This window comes from Salvia miltiorrhiza, chromosome 6 (genome assembly GCF_028751815.1).
Source record: "Salvia miltiorrhiza cultivar Shanhuang (shh) chromosome 6, IMPLAD_Smil_shh, whole genome shotgun sequence".
NCBI classification, from domain to species: domain Eukaryota; kingdom Viridiplantae; phylum Streptophyta; class Magnoliopsida; order Lamiales; family Lamiaceae; genus Salvia; species Salvia miltiorrhiza.
The window spans coordinates 5,780,638-5,807,091 of NC_080392.1; the positions used below are offsets into that span (position 1 = coordinate 5,780,638).

General features: G+C 39.2%; 2 protein-coding genes across 4 annotated transcripts; one reads left to right on the plus strand and one right to left on the minus strand.

The window, feature by feature from the left end:
* Nucleotides 1-23,042: 23,042 nt before the first annotated feature.
* On the plus strand, nucleotides 23,043-25,243 carry LOC130988204 (chalcone--flavanone isomerase-like). Of its 3 annotated transcripts, none has more exons than XM_057911990.1 (6): nucleotides 23,043-23,501; nucleotides 23,901-24,009; nucleotides 24,089-24,333; nucleotides 24,407-24,565; nucleotides 24,641-24,864; nucleotides 24,927-25,243. In XM_057911990.1, exons 3-6 carry the CDS (start codon nucleotides 24,228-24,230, stop codon nucleotides 25,113-25,115), a joined length of 678 nt encoding a protein of 225 aa, XP_057767973.1. In that variant the 5' UTR covers nucleotides 23,043-23,501; nucleotides 23,901-24,009; nucleotides 24,089-24,227; the 3' UTR covers nucleotides 25,116-25,243. The 3 variants fall into 3 exon arrangements, with proteins under 3 accessions (XP_057767973.1, XP_057767975.1, XP_057767974.1); XM_057911992.1 differs by having other exon boundaries at nucleotides 24,689-24,864; XM_057911991.1 differs by having other exon boundaries at nucleotides 23,901-24,006.
* Nucleotides 25,167-25,834, minus strand: LOC130988205 (uncharacterized). The gene is made up of 2 exons (XM_057911993.1): nucleotides 25,421-25,834; nucleotides 25,167-25,302 (listed from the first exon to the last, which is right to left on the minus strand). The coding sequence occupies exons 1-2, from the start codon at nucleotides 25,682-25,684 to the stop codon at nucleotides 25,213-25,215; spliced, it is 354 nt and encodes a 117-aa protein (XP_057767976.1). The 5' UTR covers nucleotides 25,685-25,834; the 3' UTR covers nucleotides 25,167-25,212.
* Between the last annotated feature and the right edge of the window lie 620 nt (nucleotides 25,835-26,454).

A 26,454-nucleotide genomic window follows, 5' to 3' on the forward strand; every position in this document is an offset into this window, starting at 1 on the left:
AACATATTTTACTGATTTGTTGAATATAATTTGTTGTGTCGGCAAACAAGTTTTACTAACCAAATAGTTTATCACACACAATATATTCATAAAATAATAAATATACGTTCATCAAAGAAATATGAAAATTCAAAACAAATTTATAAAAAGTCTGACCAAATTTCAATAAAACATTATGTTCAATTATGTTTCAAAGTTCTATTTCATTTTATTAACAATTCTTTTCCTTTTGGAAACCCAAATATTCTATACACATCTTCCTTGAATTATTTAATTACGATTTTATTCGACACACTTAATACAATGTTCAAAACTTCTTTGTTCTTGTATTCATTTGGCATTTGACATTCATTTATATATTTTATCATGCAAATTAGATTCAATAAAAAAACAAACAACTATGAAGAAATATTGCAACACTTTCCTATATTTTACTATGACAGTAAAGAATGAATTGTTCACTTTACAGATAGAGAGTGTCAGGCCCAAAACAAGCAACTATGAAGAAAGATTGCAACAATTTCCTATATTTTACTATGACAATAAGAAATGAGTTGTTCACTTTACAGAGGCTATATGTGTAACAACCCGCTCTTTTATATTTATTTAAGTCCAGTATTGCGTGTTTATTAAATCTTTTTTTTAGTAAATGAAACGCTTTATGAATTCCAACTATGATTCTGAATTACGTAATTTGGAAACAGAGTCGCTACACTAGCAGTATGCATTTATTTATCTTCGCGTGTTTAAAATCGCGACGTTAATCTTTGAATCAATGAATAATTATTATTCAAGGTTATAACCAACTTAGCAAAGTTGTGTTATCTATTAATCAAGATGGAGGTTATTTATAATTATTCATATTGTTCCTTAAGTCGTGAATTATTTCCGACTTTGTAGCTAATTAAATCTACGGATTTAATTTAATGATGATCGAATTAAATCTATGGATTTAATTTAGCAATCTACAGTTTTAATTTAGATTTTTACAAGACAATATAGATATCAGATACAAGAATTATTCGATTAATCTGTATCTGAATACAAGTGCTCGACATTAGAAAAACTCGATACCAAAGTTCAAATACAGAACAACCAACACTGAAGGATTTTATTTGATCACATCACATATTTTATTTAGATTACATTTTGAGATCACATCACAACTTTACAAAAGAGAATGAAAAAGGGAGAGGTACTCCCTATGCTTACACATCCGCAACAAGATAATGGGGAAGAGAAGGGCACTCCCTACGGTTTACACTCTACCATTCTCCTACTCCACCACCTGCCAAGCCCCCTTAAATTAAGGAAAAAGAGGGGAAATGATGAAAAGAAAAGGGTGAAGGGATGTATGCTGTAGCAGCAGCAGCTAACCCCCCCTACTCCCCCTTTCCATGCGGCTGGAGCAGGCAGCTCCCACCTGCTGCACCCCTGCCACAACACCCAAGTTTAAGAAAATGGGAAAAAGGAAAAGGGTGTGGAGACATGTGCTGCAGCAGCTGCACACTCCCCTATTTTCCCCTTCTCTTGAGCCTGCTGCACTTCTCACACTCCAACAATACAGCCTTCTAGTTTAAACTCCACACTTCACTCCTCAAACCACCACTCTCTCCATTCAACACTCAGCAGCAACAGCAGGAATCTGCACTCCTTCTCTGCCAAGCATTCTCAAGGTAAGCTTGACTTCAATGCTCTACCTTCTTCCATGTTTCCACCTGCATTAATGCAAAGACCCATTCCATTATTTCAGAAACACCTGCTGTTTGTTCAATTCAACTGCAATCTCCAACCAAAGCAAACTCTCAAGGTATTTTACAGTTCACTACTCTCGTATATACATTTCACACCCAACAGAGCATGCTTCATACATTGGGAAATCACAGTTCACAACCAACAACACATTTAAGTTCAACTCCATTAGGAATACAGAAAATGCGGCGCATAACTTGATCAGTTTCACAGATGATAAGAGAACCATTATATGCATACTTCACTGCACTCTAGAACACAAACAAGAGAGAACCCCAAGCTTCAAACCACATGACATAATCACAATAGAAAGTTCAGTGCTTGGTGATATTTATTGCATAACCATTATGAAAAACGAGACTTTACAGTAGAGATATAGATTGACTTAGCGTTTAGAGGGGGGAGGGACACGGCCCTGTTCAGTCGAGTCCAAGGAAGCAGCCGACTGCTCTGCTCGACTCGGCTTCGAGTCAGCGGCGGCGGACGAGCGAGATCAATCGACGATACACATAGGCAGCAGAGCCCGCTGCTCGTCGGATCTAAACAGCAGCGGCGACCTTCGGCTCCGCCGAAGGAAGCCTTGGACTCGAGTCGAGGAAGGAGAAGGCAGAGGCCGTGGCGACAAGCGATCGAGACCCCGATAGTTCGTCGACCTCCCTACTACAGCGGTGGCAACGGCGAGATTTCCAGAAGGGAGAAGAGGAGGACTGTCGCCGATTTGGGAGGATGAACGGTGACGAACGACGACTGTAAGTCGCCGGAATTACAGAACCACGGCGGCGGCAACAACGTTCTGCAGAAAGAGAGGAGCTAGAGCTCGATTTGCAGAAGGAGATGAACTAGGGCTCGGGCTCCATCGACGCTTCGAATCGAGAGAGAAGGGACCGACTCTCGTCGGGTTACAGCAGCAGCGACGTCGCGGAGGGAGGCAGCGGCCGCTCGCCGACGACGGCTGGAACGGCAGCTTTTAGGCGCGACGGCAGCTACACAGGGAGCAGCAACAGATCGATTGAGAGGGGGGGAGGATTCTGGAACGGGCGAGCAGCAACAGAGCGCGGAGCCACGGAGGCGGAACTCCTCACCGGCGACCGGAAAGGCCAGGACGTGGGGCGGCGAATGGCTGGATTGAGAGAGGAAGAGAGAGAGAGAGGTTGAGCAGCGATTGAGAAATGAGAGAGAGAGAAGCCGTGTGTTGAGGAAGAAAGGGGTTCTGGGCCTAATTCAGTTGGGCCAAATGCTAATTCAGTTGGGCCAAATGCTAATTCATTGGGCCGGATGCTAATTTAGGTGGGCCAATTTTTTTTTAGTTTTGGTGGGCCGATTTTGAGTTTAGGTGGGCCGAATTTTTATTGTTTGAGGCTTAATATTTTGTTAAGCTTTGGGCCTTCATTTTGGGCTTCCCTTGGGCTTCTATTATTTTTCGGTTGGGGCTTAGTTTTTATTAGCTTTGGGCTGAAATTTTGGGCTTTCTTAATTGGGCCTAGTTCATTTAATTTGTTGGGCTTTAGAATTTATTTGATGTTGGGCCTAATGTTATTTATGCATTGGGCTTTGAATTTATTCATTTGGGCTCGAATTAAATTCCTATTGGGCCTTCATAATTATTCTATTAAGTTTAATTAGAGAAAATTTTAAGACTTACTAATTATTAATTAGTAAGTGAATTAGATTATTTTTAAGATGAGTAGATTATTAAAGATTAATAATCCGATTTCATAGGACGAGCTTTAATCCAATAGTTGGACCAATAATTAGAGGAATATGAGCCATGCATAATTACATTACGCATCCTCATTCATTTGAGAATTTCCTTGTATTAAAATCTTGCTTTATTTTCTCGTATTAAAGGTCAGGCACCAGAGTTTAAGGCTTAGTCGTGAGTCTCTACTACCAGGTGGGCTTTCTTACGTATAAACTAAAACCATATAGTAGAATTGTTAAGACTTTATGCTTATGATTTTGAATGATATTGTCAATGCCTAAATGCTTTATGTTTTGTTATTAATTGCCTATCTGATGTTAATCGAATTCGGATTCTGGATGGGACCGCAAATCCCTTCGAAATTAGTGTACACCCTTGTGATCGTGAGTCATCTAGCGGGTTGGCCGATCATAGTGTCCGTAGAGGGAGGCCTCCCTCTCGGCACGAGTTACTGATATGGTGATTAATGATATTAAAATGCCTGCGCGGGTTATTGATGAAAGAAATGATATTATGTTTGGTAAATACGAGTCTTTAAAGGAAAACCCTCGTATCTTACTACTGTTAAAGGCTTGACAATAAAATATTATGCATGTATGTAAATTTCGGCAAGTGTCCACTAAGTACTCTCGTACTTAGCCCTGTACGTATTTATAAATGTGCAGGTTGAGCTGTGATCGAGGATGTAGTGTGCAAGCGGAGCTTTTGTCAATCTAGGATGATTACCTCAGAGTAGAGTATATGTCTTCATACATATACTCAAACTGTTATTCCGCTGCGAACACTGATTTCGTTATGATATTATGTCATTTGTCAAACAATATGTATTATTTAACAATGTACTCAAACTCGTTGAGTACCCCTTTTGGATAATATTATGTACGGTCCCCTTGTGGCCTTCGTTAAATTCTAGTTAATTTCAATTGTTTCCCTTATACAAGTCGAGTCATCAAGAAGCTAAACATGCCCCTTTTCTAATCCCGCTCCTAATTCCCCTCCCCTAGTCGCGTTTTCCCCGAATTTGCTATCCTTAGCAAGTGCGGTCGCGACAGAATGGTATCAGAGCGTTTCTTTTGCTCTGAGTACTAATCATTCCTTCTAAGTTGAGTCTAGATTAAGTAAGTCAATATACTTTTAAACTAGTTGACAAAAGCTTGGCACTACATCTCGTCACGCTCAACAGAGGTTATGGTAAGTACTTTCAAGTTTTAATTAAGTTAATTTCTTGAAATGTATGAAGCATGAATAAGTATGACTACTGTATGAATCACAAGAACTTAGAACTGTTAAGTTATATATGCTCACTCACACGACGGAACATTGAAGAGAACTTAAGGAGATGCCTTAACTTTTCTTCATGTTATGATGACATCAACAAGGACGGTTGGAATAGAAAAAGAGGGATCACACGAAGAGTCGCATGATGAAACCACGAGCATGAAGATCGAGCAGCGTAACGAACGCCAATAGTACGATAATGGCATGGGCATAGCTTAAATATTCGAGTGTTTTCCTACGATGAGATCTCGAATTGGCTTGGCCTTTTTAACTTTTTGTTGAAATTTTAGTGCTCGTTGCTAGATCTAAGAGTATATCATCATTGCATAACAAGCCCTAAGATCGGTAAACAACGACATTAGAACTATATGAAAGTCGAATTGGTAATCTGTGATTAAGTATTAAGAACCTGTATGGCTTGTGTAAATGCTAGATTTAGATGATGTGATGTTTTTGCACGTTATGGTTATCGAACCAAACTTGTTTTCCGATTTTAGATATTTAGAGCCTTATCGCTTAGAGTTACTTGTCGTGTGTTACTTTTGACGATAGAACTTCCTTTGTTAGATGGCGAGGACTGTTTTCACCCGACGACGACCACTGCCCCCATGGGCTAGCCCAGAAGAGGTCGAGCGGTCCTACCGCACCTATGCTCCATGTCACGGGGATAACCTCGGACAATTTCTCGCAGGTTTTCACAGACACTGGGTCGAAGCGAGTGTACATGGAGTATCAGGGTATGACGGTATCCAGAGGTTGATCTTACTGTTACCTTCCGAATGGCAGGGATGGGCTAGGCTGATCTCTGCCCATTACATCTTTCGCCGGGAGGATTACCACGACCTCGCGGGAGACTTCCCTAGCTTCATTGCGGAGCTTCAGGCCTGTTTCACCTTGTGGGGCCGCGCCCCTCTAGGGCCCTACATCCTGCCGGGAGACTACGTACAGGTGGGGACGCCTTTGCCAGCGGAAGCACCCACTACTGCTCCCGAGCCCTCGATGGCCTTGCCCCGAGATCCTCCACCACGAGCCTCAGTTCTAGGGCGCCGTGGTAGGCACGATGACGAGGCAGGCCCTTCTCGTCCACGGGCTCGCAGGGATTTCCCATCGCCTCCTGACTCATCAGCCCGGGCTGCTACTCCTCCACCACCAATGATACCTACGGCAGAAGCAAGGCTTTCGACTGCCATGGCCAACGCTGACAGGGTCATGTCCAACCTGAGAGAGTTCATAGATAGGGGCAAAGCCCCTATGCAGGAGGATGATGGTACAGTACCGTATGGTACGATGAGGATTACTCATCCCGAGCCCGTGCCACCTCCAGCTCCGATCAAGCCTCGCACCACGGTCAGGATCAGCACCAGAGATGATCCGATCCGTGAGATTGTGGACGACATCTTCCGCTCAGCCCAGATCATGCGGGAGACAGGCGAGGGCCAGGGAGAGACTCCGTTGCCCATCTGGGAGCCGGGCGAGGATAAGGAGGACGATCCTGAGGAGGACCCCGAGGAGGATCCGGAGGAGGACCCCGAGGAGGATCCTGAGGAGGACCCCGAGGAGGATCCGGAGGAGGACCCCGAGGAGGATCCGGAGGAGGACCCCCTAACGTCACCAAGGAGCAGCCGTACCGCGACTCAGGGTTCGCGGATTTGATAATTTTTAAGCTTGTTGATGTTTTCCGGAAACGATGATTCATTTCCGATATTTTTGTAACCTATGACTATGATTTTATTTATGTTGTCTCTAGCTAGCATTAGTACGAAAACGTTGGTCTCTAGGACGTTCCATGATTAAGTACCCTTGCGAGGTTGCTTAGCTAGTAAACCGGTACACCATAGGGAGTACTCGGATCGACTTTACTTACGTTTTGGTTGACGATGTAAAAGCCCTCGATGAGGCAATTTTTTTTCCATGATATATCTATATATGACCCTAGCATGGGCTTTCTGCGACGATCTCGTGTATGTTTTATGTTTCTCTACGGGTTTTATTCTTCACAAGTCAGTTAAGAATGTAGTAACTTTGAATAATGTGACCTGTGTATGCAACGGTTCCTGTTAATATCTTAGTTTTGGAGTTATGATAAGTTAAATTTGACAAACAGTTCCTTATTAATTGCCTTAGAGATTCCTGTATAGAATGTATTAAAAAGGGTGTTTGTAATTTGCAGAATGCCGCCTAAACGAGGTCGCCCCCTAGGAGAAACGTTAACAATGATGGAAATCGCGATGAAATACCTGAAGGGCGGCGAAACGACAGGGAACCTACCCCACCCCCTCCACCCCCTGCTAGAAGGACTGAAGAACTTTTTCTTCGACAGAATCCGCCCACGTTCACTGGGACAGGCGACCCAGCCGAGGCCGAAGCTTGGATACGCGCCTTGGAGCGTATCTTCACCTTCCTACACTGCACAGAAGAGGAGCGACTCTCGTGCATGTCTTTCCAACTAGCCGGATCGGCTGACTTTTGGTGGGAAGCCCGCCGAAAGACTCTGACTCCCGAACAATGGGCAGCTTACACTTGGGAAGACTTTAAAATTGGATTATACGATAAGTATATTCCCAAAAGCTACAGAAAGAAGAAGGAGGCTGAGTTCTATAGCCTGAAACAAGGGAAAAAAACGGTGACAGAGTATGACAGAGAGTTCTGCGATCTATCGCGTTATGCTCCACAACAGGTGGATACTGATGAGAAAATGGCGGAGAAATTTTGTGCTGGTCTGAGGCACGAGATTCGGATGACTTTAGCTAGTCATGGTGGACTCTCATACACTGAGTCTTTGAACAGGGCACTAGACATCGAAGCTGCGATGCCAGTAGAAAGATTGGCTCCGCCACAGACCTCAGCGCCAGCCAACCCACCTGCACGCCCTCAGAACTTTAAAGGGAAGCGCAACTGGAACGACCATGGAGGAAATGAAAACCAGACTAACAAAAGGCCATGGCAAGGAAATGCGCCGTTGAGACAATATCAGCAACAAGGACAAGGGAAGCAACAGGGTCCTGCCCCGACTGGAGGCAGCCAAAGACAAAATGAAGTTCCCCTTTGTCCAAAATGCCACAAACCACATCGTGGTGTCTGTAGGGCTGGAACTGACAGTTGCTACACGTGTGGCCAGAAGGGCCACTACTCCTCACAATGCCCCAACAAACAGCAGGGCGCGGCAATCAGGGCCACTTATGCCCAGCCCCTGCAAGCAGTTCAAGGGCAACACCAGCCCCGCCAACAACAGCCATACCAGCAGCAATACCAACACAAGCACCAACAGCGTCAACAGCAACAGAGGCGGCAGCAACCATTGCCGCAGCAGGCGAGAGCCTTTGCTCTCACCCAAAACCAGCCCGAGAAAAACCAGGGAAACCTGGCACGTATGGGCAAGCTTAAAGGTTTTTCCATTATGATTCTGTTCGATACTGGTGCCTCGCATTCTTTTATATCTGCCCCTTGCGTAGATACCTTAGAAATCGAATCAGAACGAGCTAAGTGTGCCTTAAGAATCACTACACCCTCAGGAGGAAGATCTACCACCACACATGTTTGCTCGAACGTAGAATTTGAAATAGGAGAACTTAAGATGGTAGCGAACAATCTTAATATTCTGCTCATGTGGGACGTAGATATGATCTTAGGAATGGACTGGCTAGCTGAGAATCACGCCACCATCCTTTGTAGTGAACGAAAAATTTCTCTTCGACCACCTGGAAAGGAACCGACGGAATTTCACGGCATAGGTATGAAGAAAAGAGTACCAGTGATATCCGCATTACAAGCCAGAAAGGAGATGATGAAGGAAGGAAGCACAGCTTATCTCGTCTACCTAAACGGGGAAGCTAGTGAAGACAAGAAGGTGGAAGATGTGGCAATAGTACGAGACTTTCCAGAAGTTTTTCCTGAAATATTGTCGGGACTACCTCCAGACAGGCAACTAGATTTCACCATTGATCTAGAACCTGGATCTGCCCCAGTATCAAAGGCACCATACAGGATGGCCCCAAAGGAACTACAAGAATTGAAGGTGCAACTACAGGAACTCTTGGACTTGGGTTTCATCAGGCCCAGTGTCTCGCCTTGGGGAGCGCCTGTACTCTTTGTCAAGAAGAAAGATGGAACCATGAGGATGTGCATTGATTATCGAGAATTGAACAAACTAACGCTTAAAAACAAATACCCTCTTCCAAGGATAGATGATTTGTTCGATTAACTCAAGGGAGCCAGTGTATTCTCAAAAATAGATTTAAGGTCTGGGTATCACCAGCTGAAGATCAGACCAGAGGATATACCCAAGACCGCTTTCCGCACAAGATATGGTCACTATGAATTCGTTGTCATGCCTTTTGGTCTAACCAATGCACCGGCAGTATTCATGGACCTCATGAATCGAGTTTTCCATCCATACTTAGACAAATTTGTCTTAGTGTTTATAGATGATATCCTCATCTATTCTAAGAATGACCAAGAGCATGAAAATCACTTGAGAATCATCCTGGAGACATTAAAGACGGAGAAGTTGTTCGCCAAATTCAGCAAGTGCGAATTTTGGCTGAAAGAAGTAATGTTTCTAGGACACATCGTATCAGCAGATGGAATCAAGGTGGACCCCGCCAAGGTGCAAGCAGTGCGCGAGTGGAAATCACCAACCACACCTAATGAAATCCGGAGTTTCTTAGGTTTGGCGGGATACTACCGGAGATTCATCGAAGGATTCTCTAAAATAGCGAGACCAATGACGCAATTACTTCACAAAGGAATCAAGTATAAGTGGAACGAAGAGTGTGAAGCCAGCTTCCAAGAGCTGAAGAAGAAATTGACAACTGCACCAGTGCTAGCAGTTCCAGCAGCCGATAAAGAATACGTGATCTTCACGGACGCGTCCAAAAATGGGCTAGGTTGTGTGTTGATGCAAGAAGGAAAGGTCATTGCCTACGCCTCGCGACAACTAAGGCCACATGAATTGAACTACCCCACTCATGATCTGGAACTGGCAGCAATTGTGCATGCTTTGAAAATTTGGAGACACCATCTATATGGAGTTAGATGTGAAATCTTCACTGATCACAAAAGCCTTAAGTACTTTTTCGAGCAGAAAGACTTGAACATGAGACAGAGGAGATGGCTCGAGCTCGTGAAGGATTACGATTGCGGTATCAACTACCACCCGGGAAAAGCTAATGTAGTAGCTGATGCTTTAAGTCGTAAAACTCAATCCGAGTTAGGACTTCTTCTCACTCAAGAGGACGCGCTTGTAAAGGATTTTGACAAATTGAAGATAGAAGTGGTTCAGCCACCGGCAACGACAAGAGCAATTATTGCAACTCTGGTAGCCGTCCCAGACCTCAGAGAAAGGATCGTCAGTGCCCAGAGAGCGGATGAGAGCTTGGAAAAAGTTCGTCTCAAGATCCGAACAAGCACGCCAGGAGGCTACCAAGAGGCAACGGATAACGCCGTTCTTTTTGAAGGAAGATTGTGTGTTCCCCATAACGAGGAACTCAGAAACGAGATCATGAGTGAAGCTCATGACACGCCCTATACCGCTCATCCCGGGAGTACCAAAATGTACCAAGATCTGAAACAGAAGTTTTGGTGGGACGGGATGAAACGAGATATAGCCTCGTTTGTAGAGCGCTGCCTTGCATGCCAGCAAGTGAAAGCTTTACATCAAAGACCATATGGGAAATTGCAGCCATTGGAAATCCCAGAATGGAAGTGGGAGCACATAGCAATGGATTTTGTGACGGGTCTACCCAAGACAAATAGGGGCAACACAGCTATTTGGGTAATAGTAGACCGTCTCACGAAGAGCGCTCATTTTATACCGATTCCAATTACCCATGGATCGGAGAAACTAGCCCAACTGTACATCCGTGAGATTGTACGGCTACATGGAATACCAATATCCATTACTTCAGACAGAGATTCAAAATTTACTTCTAGATTTTGGATCAGTTTGCAGAAAGAGTTGGGAACAAGATTAAACTTTAGCACCGCCTTTCATCCTCAATCAGATGGACAATCAGAAAGGACAATTCAGACCCTTGAAGATATGTTGAGGACAGTGGTGCTAGACCGAGGAGGAAGTTGGGAATCAGTGCTACCGTTGATCGAATTCGCCTACAACAACAGTTACCAGGCGACTATTGATATGACACCCTATGAGGCGCTGTATGGAAGGAAGTGTAGATCACCACTTTACTGGGATGAGGTGGGTGAAAGAAAAATCCTTGGGCCAGATGCAGTAAGCGAGATGATCGAGACCATCCGCCAGATTAGAGCAAGAATTAAAGAGGCCCAGGACAGACAGAAGTCTTATGCTGATACCCGACGAACCGAACTACAATTTCAAATCGGAGACAAGGTTTTCCTGAAAGTGTCACCCTCGAAAGGGATCGTTAGATTCGGAGTTAAGGGTAAGTTGAGACCCCGTTTTGTAGGACCTTATGAGATCCTTGAAAGAATAGGTCCCGTAGCGTATAGGTTGGCGCTGCCACCTAGCTTTGGAAACGTCCACAATGTGTTCCACGTGTCACAGCTGAGACGGTACGTGTTTGACCCCAAACACGTGATTCACCAAGAGGAAATGATTCTTAATCCAGACTTGACATACGAGGAAAAACCTGAAGCCATTTTGGACCGAAAGGTGCAAGAATTGAGGAATAAATCGATCGCGTCAGTCAAAATACTGTGGAGACACCATGGACCTGAAGAAGCAACGTGGGAACTTGAGGACCAGATGAAAGAAAAATACCCAGACCTTTTCACATAGGTATGCAAATTTCGGGACGAAATTTTTGTTAAGAGGGGTAGTATGTAACAACCCGCTCTTTTATATTTATTTAAGTCCAGTATTGCGTGTTTATTAAATCTTTTTTTTAGTAAATGAAACGCTTTATGAATTCCAACTATGATTCTGAATTACGTAATTTGGAAACAGAGTCGCTACACTAGCAGTATGCATTTATTTATCTTCGCGTGTTTAAAATCGCGACGTTAATCTTTGAATCAATGAATAATTATTATTCAAGGTTATAACCAACTTAGCAAAGTTGTGTTATCTATTAATCAAGATGGAGGTTATTTATAATTATTCATATTGTTCCTTAAGTCGTGAATTATTTCCGACTTTGTAGCTAATTAAATCTACGGATTTAATTTAATGATGATCGAATTAAATCTATGGATTTAATTTAGCAATCTACAGTTTTAATTTAGATTTTTACAAGACAATATAGATATCAGATACAAGAATTATTCGATTAATCTGTATCTGAATACAAGTGCTCGACATTAGAAAAACTCGATACCAAAGTTCTAATACAGAACAACCAACACTGAAGGATTTTATTTGATCACATCACATATTTTATTTAGATTACATTTTGAGATCACATCACAACTTTACAAAAGAGAATGAAAAAGGGAGAGGTACTCCCTATGCTTACACATCTGCAACAAGATAATGGGGAAGAGAAGGGCACTCCCTACGGTTTACACTCTACCATTCTCCTACTCCACCACCTGCCAAGCCCCCTTAAATTAAGGAAAAAGAGGGGAAATGATGAAAAGAAAAGGGTGAAGGGATGTATGCTGTAGCAGCAGCAGCTAACCCCCCCTACTCCCCCTTTCCATGCGGCTGGAGCAGGCAGCTCCCACCTGCTGCACCCCTGCCACAACACCCAAGTTTAAGAAAATGGGAAAAAGGAAAAGGGTGTGGAGACATGTGCTGCAGCAGCTGCACACTCCCCTATTTTCCCCTTCTCTTGAGCCTGCTGCACTTCTCACACTCCAACAATACAGCCTTCTAGTTTAAACTCCACACTTCACTCCTCAAACCACCACTCTCTCCATTCAACACTCAGCAGCAACAGCAGGAATCTGCACTCCTTCTCTGCCAAGCATTCTCAAGGTAAGCTTGACTTCAATGCTCTACCTTCTTCCATGTTTCCACCTGCATTAATGCAAAGACCCATTCCATTATTTCAGAAACACCTGCTGTTTGTTCAATTCAACTGCAATCTCCAACCAAAGCAAACTCTCAAGGTATTTTACAGTTCACTACTCTCGTATATACATTTCACACCCAACAGAGCATGCTTCATACATTAGGAAATCACAGTTCACAACCAACAACACATTTAAGTTCAACTCCATTAGGAATACAGAAAATGCGGCGCATAACTTGATCAGTTTCACAGATGATAAGAGAACCATTATATGCATACTTCACTGCACTCTAGAACACAAACAAGAGAGAACCCCAAGCTTCAAACCACATGACATAATCACAATAGAAAGTTCAGTGCTTGGTGATATTTATTGCATAACCATTATGAAAAACGAGACTTTACAGTAGAGATATAGATTGACTTAGCGTTTAGAGGGGGGAGGGACACGGCCCTGTTCAGTCGAGTCCAAGGAAGCAGCCGACTGCTCTGCTCGACTCGGCTTCGAGTCAGCGGCGGCGGACGAGCGAGATCAATCGACGATACACATAGGCAGCAGAGCCCGCTGCTCGTCGGATCTAAACAGCAGCGGCGACCTTCGGCTCCGCCGAAGGAAGCCTCGGACTCGAGTCGAGGAAGGAGAAGGCAGAGGCCGTGGCGACAAGCGATCGAGACCCCGGCAGTTCGTCGACCTCCCTACTACAACGGTGGCAACGGCGAGATTTCCAGAAGGGAGAAGAGGAGGACTGTCGCCGATTTGGGAGGACGAACGGTGACGAACGACGACTGTAAGTCGCCGGAATTACAGAACCACGGCGGCGGCAACAATGTTCTGCAGAAAGAGAGGAGCTAGAGCTCGATTTGCAGAAGGAGATGAACTAGGGCTCGGGCTCCATCGACGCTTCGAATCGAGAGAGAAGGGACCGACTCTCGTCGGGTTACAGCAGCAGCGACGTCGCGGAGGGAGGCAGCGGCCGCTCGCCGACGACGGCTGGAACGGCAGCTTTTAGGCGCGACGGCAGCTACACAGGGAGCAGCAACAGATCGATTGAGAGGGGGGGAGGATTCTGGAACGGGCGAGCAGCAACAGAGCGCGGAGCCACGGAGGCGGAACTCCTCGCCGGCGACCGGAAAGGCCAGGACGTGGGGCGGCGAATGGCTGGATTGAGAGAGGAAGAGAGAGAGAGAGGTTGAGCAGCGATTGAGAAATGAGAGAGAGAGAAGCCGTGTGTTGAGGAAGAAAGGGGTTCTGGGCCTAATTCAGTTGGGCCAAATGCTAATTCAGTTGGGCCAAATGCTAATTCATTGGGCCGGATGCTAATTTAGGTGGGCCAATTTTTTTTTAGTTTTGGTGGGCCGATTTTGAGTTTAGGTGGGCCGAATTTTTATTGTTTGAGGCTTAATATTTTGTTAAGCTTTGGGCCTTCATTTTGGGCTTCCCTTGGGCTTCTATTATTTTTCGGTTGGGGCTTAGTTTTTATTAGCTTTGGGCTGAAATTTTGGGCTTTCTTAATTGGGCCTAGTTCATTTAATTTGTTGGGCTTTAGAATTTATTTGATGTTGGGCCTAATGTTATTTATGCATTGGGCTTTGAATTTATTCATTTGGGCTCGAATTAAATTCCTATTGGGCCTTCATAATTATTCTATTAAGTTTAATTAGAGAAAATTTTAAGACTTACTAATTATTAATTAGTAAGTGAATTAGATTATTTTTAAGATGAGTAGATTATTAAAGATTAATAATCCGATTTCATAGGACGAGCTTTAATCCAATAGTTGGACCAATAATTAGAGGAATATGAGCCATGCATAATTACATTACGCATCCTCATTCATTTGAGAATTTCCTTGTATTAAAATCTTGCTTTATTTTCTCGTATTAAAGGTCAGGCACCAGAGTTTAAGGCTTAGTCGTGAGTCTCTACTACCAGGTGGGCTTTCTTACGTATAAACTAAAACCATATAGTAGAATTGTTAAGACTTTATGCTTATGATTTTGAATGATATTGTCAATGCCTAAATGCTTTATGTTTTGTTATTAATTGCCTATCTGATGTTAATCGAATTCGGATTCTGGATGGGACCGCAAATCCCTTCGAAATTAGTGTACACCCTTGTGATCGTGAGTCATCTAGCGGGTTGGCCGATCATAGTGTCCGTAGAGGGAGGCCTCCCTCTCGGCACGAGTTACTGATATGGTGATTAATGATATTAAAATGCCTGCGCGGGTTATTGATGAAAGAAATGATATTATGTTTGGTAAATACGAGTCTTTAAAGGAAAACCCTCGTATCTTACTACTGTTAAAGGCTTGACAATAAAATATTATGCATGTATGTAAATTTCGGCAAGTGTCCACTAAGTACTCTCGTACTTAGCCCTGTACGTATTTATAAATGTGCAGGTTGAGCTGTGATCGAGGATGTAGTGTGCAAGCGGAGCTTTTGTCAATCTAGGATGATTACCTCAGAGTAGAGTATATGTCTTCATACATATACTCAAACTGTTATTCCGCTGCGAACACTGATTTCGTTATGATATTATGTCATTTGTCAAACAATATGTATTATTTAACAATGTACTCAAACTCGTTGAGTACCCCTTTTGGATAATATTATGTACGGTCCCCTTGTGGCCTTCGTTAAATTCTAGTTAATTTCAATTGTTTCCCTTATACAAGTCGAGTCATCAAGAAGCTAAACATGCCCCTTTTCTAATCCCGCTCCTAATTCCCCTCCCCTAGTCGCGTTTTCCCCGAATTTGCTATCCTTAGCAAGTGCGGTCGCGACAATATGATATCATTGAATAATTTATGCAACTATATTGGAGGAAAAATGGTGATGAATATACTTGAACTTAGATGGAATGAATAACTATGCAGATGAAAATATTGAGAAACAGTAGCATCCATATTTGATTATACAACTATCTCTCTATATCTATAACTTCTATTGGCTTCTCCTTCACTAGTATCAGAGATGTCTTTATTGCTTTGTTTAATGACCATACCTCGATGACTATGTTCCCCAATCGAATTGGAAGACTTCCGGCCAATTCGTCGCTCCTGAAGTTTATAGGAAAATTTATGGAAATAATTCAGAAAGATACAACTTGTGACTCATTTAAACTTTGAAATCAAGAATTACTGAGGAAGAAAATTACATTTTATGTATAGTAGAAAAATAACAAAAAAAAAAATAGAGTTTATAATAGTAGAAAAATTATGAACAAAAAATTACATTTTCCATATGGGTAAATCTATTTTTATGTAATAGCAGTCATGACCTATGTTCGTTACTTTAGCAGGACATGTTCAGAAAGTTTATAATCACGTTCGTAATTAATTTTACCATAGAATTTAATCCAATAATAACAGTCATGACCTATGTTCGTTACTTTAACAACACATGTTCAGAAAGTTTATAATCATATTCGCAATTTTTTATAAATGAAATCATGTTCGTAATTAATTTTTATTGTAGTTGTACATATGCATGCAATGAAACAATTGTGCTTTTTTTTCGTACCGTACTATATAGTAAAATAGATATAATGAAATGTACCGTTATTGTGTATTGTTCACTAATTATGATATTTTGTTCTACCATATATTTTAATCCAGTAATAGCAGTCATGACCTATGTTCATTACTTTAGCAACACTTGTTCAGAAAGTTTATAATCATGTTCGTAATGACTAAGTCATAGTTAGTTTAACGTATATTTTGGTCGGAAGTGTTCATGATATTTAATCAGTCTCAATAAATGGTGACTACATGTAGTAAGTGATAATCTTATGAACTTTTTTTTACATTGTTTTGAACAGCAAGAAAAACGACGGGAACACCTCCATTCCTTTTTCTGAAAATCGAACAGAAGCTTAAGTGGGCTCTCTTCGCCGGCTCGTTTCTGCGTCGACCGGCCACTAGGCCGTGAACCGTCAACATGTAGTTGTTCCTTCATCTTCAAGCTACTACTATCACGAATCGAAAAGCCGAAATACTCTCTCTATCTCCCCAACCAACGGCTGCAACATCCTTCGGCAACCAACGTCGAATTTCCGATGTAGCAACCGGTCGATTTACGGTCTTTGATTCTCTCTCTCCCTACTGTAACGGAGAGCCGAGAAACCACTATCGTGTAGTCCATTCTTCCATGCACACAGACGGCTAAGCCGAGAACCTCATCTTTTCCACGATCCATGATTGTATTCTTCCGAACAAGAGAGGACGATGAAAGAATCTATTGGGTATGCGTCTTTTGAACCTTTACGCTCTTTTTCTTGAACGTCATTCTGCACATCTGTGAACATGACATTGATATATCAGCATATTTCGCCAAAATAGTAAACACCTACGAAACACCCTTTCTGCACTTTTCTAAATGAACGTGTTCGGCGGAGAAGAAGGTTGTGAACGATAAATCTGTAATGACACACCATGGTAATCAATTGATATCTCGATTTGTATGGAAAGTGAGGAATTTAAGCAATTTTCCTATCCTTCATAAATCGGCAGAATAAGATCTGGTCGAGATTACCCTTGATGAAGGAAATAATCAATTTTCTATTAGCTAATATTATTTTTAATTTTGCTGAACGGACCTTATCTGAACCGTTATATATAAAGAAATCAAAGGATGAGATTGTTTCTTAATTCTAACTCTAAGGGCCTTTCTCAATAGAATTGGACCCTATATATATATATATATATATATATATATATATATAGGGTGTGGTTATAGTGAGAACCACACTTATCGTGAGAACATAAGAACCATTAAAATCAATGCATCTACTATATAAATTAATGCATTCGCTATTAAATTTAATGCATCCGAAAGTAATAAAATTTTTGCTCCCTTCAGGATTCGAACCCAGGATCTGCATTCATCCACCAAGATGATGCATCCACCGTAGATCTTGATGATCGAATGGCTTAAAATGGTTCTCTGTTCTAATTTTATTTAGTGGTTCTTATTTGAACCTCTCCCTATATATATATATATATATATATATAGGGGAGGGCTACAGTAAAAACACTTCTTAAAATATAAATATAAACGTTTTTTAATGTACGAATTTTATCCAACAGGGTTACGAATTCATCCAACATGGTTACGAATTGTGAAAAATAAATTTTTGCTACCTTTGGGATTCGAACCCAGAACCACGAATTCATCCAAAAGGGTTACGAATCAACCGTAGATCTTGATGATCTAAGGGCTGAAAATCATTTATATTTTATACACTTAAGAGTGTTTTTATTCTAGCCCTCCCCTATATATATATATATATATCTATATTGAAATAAAAAATGTATATATATATATATATTTTATTTACTCCATCCCACCAAAAATTTCTTTGTTCTTTATCTGCATATCTATATTGAAATAAAAAAAGTTGTATACTAATTACACAATTCTATGTAACATTTTCTAAAACACAACAACTTACAAATACTTTGTTTCGTGAATTCAAGAAAAAAATTATATTAATAATCTCTTGATTATTTCTTTTTGTTTACCCAAAAAAAATATTACTTACAAAACTATACAATAAAAATTTTATAATATTTAAAGGTATTTTTATTTTATCTCTTAATACAACACACATCTACAAAATAAATTCTTCGTATTTTGTAAAAAAAAAAATTGAACATTAACTATCAAAAATTGAACAATAACCATTTAATCGTGTATCTGTTGCGGGTATTCAGGTACCCGCACTTTCCTCAATTTTTTGGTGATTTGTAATTTTGCGGGTATTTTATCTCACTGGAGGGCATTTTGTCCCGCAATTTGTGGGTACCATCATTCCTCGCGGGTATTTTGTCCCTTATTTCAGATTTTTTTTTTTAAATATCCTTTTTATTTAATCATTATCCATAAACCTGTGACGAAGAAATAATAATAAAATTGTTGTGTATGTTACTGTGTGTTAATTCCTACTTCCTAAATCCTAAGTGAATTAGAAATTCAAAATTGAAATGAAATTAATAATTATATAAATTACTTATTTAATTAAAAATAAATTCGGGTATGCGGGTACCCGATACCCGCAATTTTCTCGTATTCCCTACCCGCATCCGACCATCTTTGGGAATTAATTAAGAGGGTAACAGGTACCTGATACCCGCACGGGTATCAGGGCGGGTGAGGGTATACCTGATACCCTCTACCCGAATTTACACCCCCAATGTCTGTTCAACAATATTTCATTGAGAACTCGAAGACCAATAATAATCTATTTGATTCTATTACAATGATAAGTTTCTTAATAACATAATTGGAGTTTCATTTTTTTTTTAAATAATTGATGATTAGGTGCATCTGAAAACCTAATTTCATTTAAAAACTCAGGTACATTAATTTCATCCAACAATGTGCTACTTGAGTCAAATTTACATGCACTATCTGAACTTAAATAATTTTGAATATCATATTAATTAATTGAAATTGATCATATATTGATTCATCATATCAGCTACATCCAACGTAGAAGCAAGTATACCTTTATCATGTAAGTAAAAACCATCATAAGTATATACTGGATATGTATTTGACACTATTTCATGTAACGAACCCCCATAACAATTGAGCAAAATACTTTTTGGTATTTTAACAACACTATAACCATCCTTTGATCACCAATAATTTCATCTTCAGTACTTGCAATCTAAGCACAAGTAGTAAAATAAAGTATTGCACTATAACTGATTAAAGCCCAATAACACATCATACAAAGCCCACATCAAAGCTGACCTAACCTTATAAAATTCATTAAACACCATCAACTTCTAAAAAAATATAACATAAATTTTACATTTGAAAATTAAATAAACCAATAAACCCCCAAAAATACATTTAAAAAAAATAATTACACAAACTCTCTTGTTGGATCTCCCTCAGTGTGCCGACATCTGGTTGTTGGGGCTAGCCTATAGATACAACCCAACTATTAATTTTCTTTGTACAACAGCCCAACTACTAATTAATTACATAATAACAATACTATAAATACTTCTCTCATTTTAGGGTTTAACACATAGGAGCGGCGCCGCTATCTTCAGATCCTTCATTTTCCTCTTCTCCCTCATCTGCATCCTTCTGCCCTTCACCTTCTCCTTCTCTTCCATATTCACCTTCTCCCTCGTTTGCCCATATCATCGAGCATCGCTTTCTTTGGCCACTCCCAAAAATAAAACCCTAGCTTTCGCCCCCTCTCCCCTATTATCTCTGACCACCAATATTTCAAAATCGGACGAAAATACTGACAACGAAAAGGCGAAGTAGCCGCTAACGCTACCACATCTTCACACGGTGGTGGAGGAGCCGGAGTGAAGTTCTTGTCGGCGACTCCTTATGACCGCCCCCACCGCCCTTCCTACTGGTAACAACACTAATAGCAACGATAGTAGCAGTTGGTGGACGAAGCCCTAGGCTCTAGATCTCGGCTTTCTCCCCCGTCTGCATCTTATCTCGGCCTTCTCCAGCGTTCTGCATATGAATTTTTTTCTTGCATGTTATACCCCTGCTTCGCAGGTCCGATTATTCATACGTATTTGTAATACATAATAGGAGTACAATATAATTGTATAAATGAATTTAAGTGAGACCAAAAAAAATACAAAGTAATGAAATCAAATTGAAAATTTACATTACATAATACAAAAAGTAGGAACTGAAAAGCCAAAAGAGTTTCTCAATATACGACTTATATTATTAAGATAGTAAAACACAAACATTTCTTATAAAGTAAAAAAAGAATATTTCAATAAATATAAACATTACACTTAATAAATATTATAAAGGAAAAAAAAGATCCTCTAAAATTGAATGGAAAAAGAAACAAATCAAAGTTGATGTGTTAAATAGTAGTGTTTTGTTGTGAATATTGACTGTGAATGGATATAAAATATAATTAGTAATTTCCAGAAAAGAAAAAAAAAATTGTGGACGGTTGAAGTAGTATATTAAAGATAATTGCATAAAACATTTTAGAAAACTTACATATGAACAATATTATGAGTACAATTTTCATCATCATCTTCATATATATCATAATTTCCATTACAGTTATCTATGTTTCTTAATAGAGTAACTGGAGTTTCAACTTTAAAAAATAATTGATGATTATGTATTTTATTTAAAAATTTAGACATGTAAATATTAGCCAACAAATTGGTACTTTAGTTAGATTTTTACATGCATCATTTCAATTGCAAGTAAGCTCTATCCTGTAATTAATAATCATCATCAGTATATAGTGGATAAGTGTTTGACGCTATCTCATGCTACGAACCTCCAAAACAATCGAGCAAAATATCACTTGTTATTTTAACAACAATATGACCATCTTTTAGATCACCAATGATTAATTTGAAAAAACCTTTTATTTGGAACTTTTGCCCATGACATAACGTTCAACATTAAAAAGAGAATAAAAATAATAATAATTTGAAATTTTAAATAATTACTACTCCATTATTTATTTATTTTAAATTTATTTTTAATTACCACAATAATTTATTTTCATAATATTTAATTTAAGATGCATATTAAATATATTTTCATTAATCAAATTTGACAATAAAGTCTTAAAAAATAATATGAATTGATTTGAATCAGACAATTAACCAAATCATTCCATTTTTGCTGCACGATGAGATTTTTTCTAAGTAGTGTATATAATTTTGAATTCGACCACTGTATAATAAAAAAAAATTGAAGTCTAATCCACGCTATCCCATTGAATGAAAATGAAGTGCTAACAGAAATTTAATTCCCATTAAAGTGGTGAATTTAATTTCATTTTGCATTTTGTCCTAGTTTGAAAGTCTCGTGAGAAGACAAAAAACGAAATGTTTATGATACCTATTTTTTCAGTCTTATTCTATATTATGGCAAAGCTAAAGTTTTACTTGAAAAGGTACTGGTGTGCATATATGTGTAATTCTTTATTAAATTGAGGTTTATTAAAAAGTGAAAAGGAAAAAACATCCCTTGAAAGCACAAGATGCAGACTAAGGGCAAAAATCTAAAAAAGATCTCTAGAATTAATTGTGTATTATGTAAAAAAATACATAATGTGCATTTACTTTGACAATAAATGAGAGAAAAAATATATTTTGACTCCTTTTTCATCATTTTTATATACTTATCATGATGATTTTTTGTTGGATATAATAGTATTTTATCGGGCAGTTCATTTTTACTCATTTTCTCTTTAATGTAATAATATTATTCCTAAAGTATGGGCGTGAAAGATATAAAAAGAAAAAAAATGATAATATTCTTTTCACATTTTTTATTTATTATTTTTCAAAAAAAATTATTTTGCAACTTTTAGAGAAAAAAAGTTGAATGTCTTTGTGAACATTTCGTTAGTTAGAATTTACAAATATTCAGTGAAAGGGTTATATTACAAAATGGTCAAATCTGGGCTACAACAATTATATGTATTATTAATGCATGCAACATATTTAACATATTATATAATACATATTAGTAATATCTATTACATGATATAAAGAATTTTAATATTCTTTACTAACGTGAAATTGCAAGCATATATAATTTAAGGGCCGGTCTTGCATGCGGCGGTCGCACTCCAGTGCGACGGGTCCGCCCCAACCCGCGCCTGACCCGACCCGTGTCCAGACCCAAAATCCTGAATCCTAAATTATTACATTTGTTTATAATAATTATTACTTTTAATAAGCATGAAATATATATTTGTTCGCACAAATGTATACTTATATAAATATAGGTATTTATCTTCATTTAATATAAAGTATTATATTTTCTAAACCCTAAATTCTATAAACTAAACCCTAAACCCTGTAAACTAAACCCTAAGCCTGAACACTAAACCCTAATAGGAGTATTTACTTTTAATAAGCATAAGATATACATTTGGTCGCACAAATATATACTTATATTAATATAAATATTTACCTTCATTCAATATAAAACATTATACATATCAATATACATTTATATGAACAAATGTATATATTATGTTTATTAAAAGTAACAATTATTATAAACAAATGTAATAATTAGGAGTATGGGTCAAACCCACGCGGATCAGGTTTCTAGGTCAGGAGGGCGGGTTTGGAGCCGGGTCGACCCGTCACACAGGTGTGCGACGGTCGCACCCAATAATTGGCGATAATTTAAATCCAAGTGCATAGCTCCTTATTTTTAAATCCAACTTAATACAAGTTCATATAACTCCGAGTGTAAAATTTTAAACCATGTAGAATTCTCTATTTAATACAAAATTAGGTACACATTTTTTTATATATATATGAGTTAAATACAATCAATAACTCAATTGGGGAAAAAGAATATAAATATTAAATTCTAGCATTCTCCATATGAAATTTTGAAACCTTTTCTTGCAGATTAGTTTTTCTATACTGAATAAGATCTACTTTTTTTTTTCGTTTATTAGATTTTCATTTTTAAATTTTTAGTTTTTTTAATTTTCTCCATGTTTAAAATTTCTTGCTCAATGTCAAATTTCCACCCCGTTATTTTTGTACTGATTAAGATCTATTTTTTTTCGTTTATTAGTTTTTTTAATTTTTAATTTCTTATATTTTTTTTGTTTTTACATTATCATTTTTGTAGATCTATGAATATCATTTGAAAAAGATTCGAGAGAGAGAGAATTTTGGGAGTTATTTTTTGGGAGAAAGAAGAAGAGAGTTAAGGTCTGGAGAAGGCGATTTTGTGTCGGCAAGTTTTGATTTTGCTGCTGTTTTTGGGGCTCCGTTGTTGAAGCTCTGTTCCTCATCTTCTTCCTTCTTCTCTGCTCACTGTATTCGCGAATCCCTCTGCTGTTTACCTTCTCATAATAGTTTTGCATATCTATGAACATCTTTAATTTTTTTGCATAATTTTTTGTTCTTTCATATTTGCACTTTTTTCTTTCTTTATTTGCATGTTTGATTTAAAGGAATTTCTACCGATTCTCAGTTTTGGCAAAAAAAAAACGCAGTGAATCTGATGGGAGGAAAATGTTTACAGCTGTTGACACCATTTATTCTCTATTTCTTCTCCTTTTGAAAATTTGATGAAAAAATTGTTTTAGCAGAAAAAGAACAGAAATAAAACAAATTCATTTGTGGGTATAGAGCAAAAGTGTACATACACCATAGTCTATTTTCCTTTAAATCATTAATATATACTAAAATCATTTTTTTTGTTGCTTTTGCAGATTTTGCAGATCCAAGAGATAACACTTTCAAGCTCCATCGATAAATTCAGATCTTCATCTGCGCAGAAAAATAAAAAATAGCAGCCTGCATAAAGTAGAAATAATTGTGGTGATAAGCTACCTCTATTGAACAAATGCTTATTTCCACCATAGTATTTAATTGGTTGAATATATTCATGAATGAACAGTGCTGGTAGGTAAAACTCGTGGTGGCTATCGCCTAGCGTGACGTTACTAACCTAACCTCAGCTCCCTACACCCCATTGTTATTAACCACCTTCATCTTCATCTTCACCTTCACCTGCAACATACTCCGACTGCGAGAAAATGTCTGCAACGCCAACCGTCGCACAGCTCCAAGTGGAATCCGTGGTATTCCCACCCACAGTGAAGCCACCGGGCTCCGACAAGACGTTATTCCTCGGCGGCGCAGGTTAGTCCCCTCTCACATCTTACGATCATACGTTTTCATTGTTCCGAGTGGCGGTCGTGGCTAATGTGCGCAGGGGTGCGAGGGATGGAGATCCAAGGGAACTTCGTCAAATTCACCGCCATCGCCGTCTACATGGAGGGCACCGCCATCCCCGCGCTCGCGCCCAAGTGGAGCGCCAAAACCGTCGATGAAATGGCCGATTCCGCCGACTTCATCCGCGAAATCATCGCCGGTAATGGCAACAGCCCTAGCAATTGTTTGCCACCATTTTTAACACTATTTGATGAAAAATCACAAATTTTGTTAGGTCCGTTTGAGAAACTGACGAAAGTGACGATGATTCTGCCGCTAACAGGGCAGCAATACTCGGAGAAAGTTGCAGAGAACTGCACTGCTTACTGGAAAGCAGTTGGGAAATACACAGATGCAGAGGGCAAAGCAGTAGAGGAATTTCTTCAAGTCTTCAAGGATGAAAGCTTCTCACCTGGGGCATCCATCCTCTTCACTCAATCACCTGCTGGCTCACTCACGGTAACCATTTCCCACCGTTGTTCGACTCAACGTCCGATTTTTGACAAAGTTTTGTCCTGCAGATTGCCTTCTCCAAAGATGGTTCCATTCCAGAGCAAGGCAAAGCTGTGATAGAGAACAAACTGCTAGCAGAGGCGATTCTCGAGTCCATCATCGGGAAGCAAGGAGTGTCGCCTACTGCAAGGCAGAGCTTGGCCGCGAGAGTTTCCGAGTTGTTGAAGCAGACTTCGCTCGCTGCTGAGGCACAATGAATCAAGAAACATGAATAAGATCATCACCATAAATAAAATTGTAATAGGCTTCGCATATGTTGGTATTCTGTAATTTTCACTCAAATTTGAATGCTTATCAGTAATCAATGATTGTGATTCTGCTGTTACCTGATTTCTCCACGGATGCTTCTGCAAACGCCTCCTCACCCCATGGATACCAATCAACCTATTCACACAATACAAATGACCATATTTCTACGGATTCACCTCAAAACATAACTGCGAGCCCACTTAAAAAGATGCAATTTTTTTATTAATTTCACAAAATTCTGAGGAGAAATTACAGGATTATGGGCATGTTGAAGAAGGTAAGGACTGTGCTCCGCTGCAAGCCGGTTAGTGTGCTTCTGGGGCTTCGACGACGCGGTTTTAGGGGACCCGCCATCCGCCATGGCCAGAACTCTAGAAAAGTTGATGGGCCGGCAAGAAACCACCGATAACGGCCAAGAAAATGGAAAGGATTCCGAATTGTCGGGTTTCTTCGCCGAATTATAGGTGGGTTTGTAATGACAGATGAAGCGGCGAGAAATGAGAAGTCTTTTGAGCATATTAGTGAAGAAAAGAAAAGGAATTGATCGAAAATGTAGAGAATTTATAGAGTTGCCGAAAGAAAATTAGGGAGAGAGTTTGACAATTGCCATTTGGTAGTGGTGGCGAAGCTGATGTTGTACGTGGCAGAAAAATGGACAGTTGGAGAAGTTAGAACTAGGATATAGCCACTACCAAGCGCTTCACTCATAGATCAATCCATTTTCCATTACTAATAATATCATTAAATTAGTCTGGTTAATATTTAGGTTGATTTCATAAATATTACATTTACATTTTTATTGTCCCATTTAAATTATTTTATTTATTTTTAGCACGAAGGTGTAGATATACAAATCCACAACGAGGAGCCAAGTAAAATTTAAATTCTGGTTGACAGAATAATTAGGCCACATTAATCTCACTGTCGTGTACAAAATGATAATTTTCTAGGCATAGAGATTAAGCAAAAGTGTTAAGATTCATAAGAATGTAAAGTAGATAAAAATCACTTATTTAAGGAGTGTAAAATAGGTAAAAATCACGTTCTATTTTTAAAAACTGTCATTATAAATGAGACAAATTTAAAATTAAATTGTGTCATTATAAATGAGTAAATTTAGTATTCATTTTGAAACAAAAATACCAATTTGATACAATTACCATAATTTAGTAACATTTTATAAAATTAACCTTTGAAATAAAAATTACTTCAGTTGCACTATACCTTTTACCGCCTGTAATCTGTAACCATATTGATTTGACAAACATGAGAAGAAACAATTATTCA

Bases quoted from the DNA above. Each gene is read 5' to 3' on its own strand.
- LOC130988205 (XM_057911993.1), bottom strand. From the start codon at position 25,684: ATGCTCAAAAGACTTCTCATTTCTCGCCGCTTCATCTGTCATTACAAA. The intron at 25,303-25,420 runs GTAATTTCTCCT...TTGTGTGAATAG, and splicing joins TTCAACATGCCCATAATCCT to GTTGATTGGTATCCATGGGG.
- LOC130988204 (XM_057911990.1), top strand. From the start codon at position 24,228: ATGTCTGCAACGCCAACCGTCGCACAGCTCCAAGTGGAATCCGTGGTA. The intron at 24,334-24,406 runs GTTAGTCCCCTC...TAATGTGCGCAG, and splicing joins GTTATTCCTCGGCGGCGCAG to GGGTGCGAGGGATGGAGATC. The intron at 24,865-24,926 runs GTAACCATTTCC...TTTGTCCTGCAG, and splicing joins CACCTGCTGGCTCACTCACG to ATTGCCTTCTCCAAAGATGG.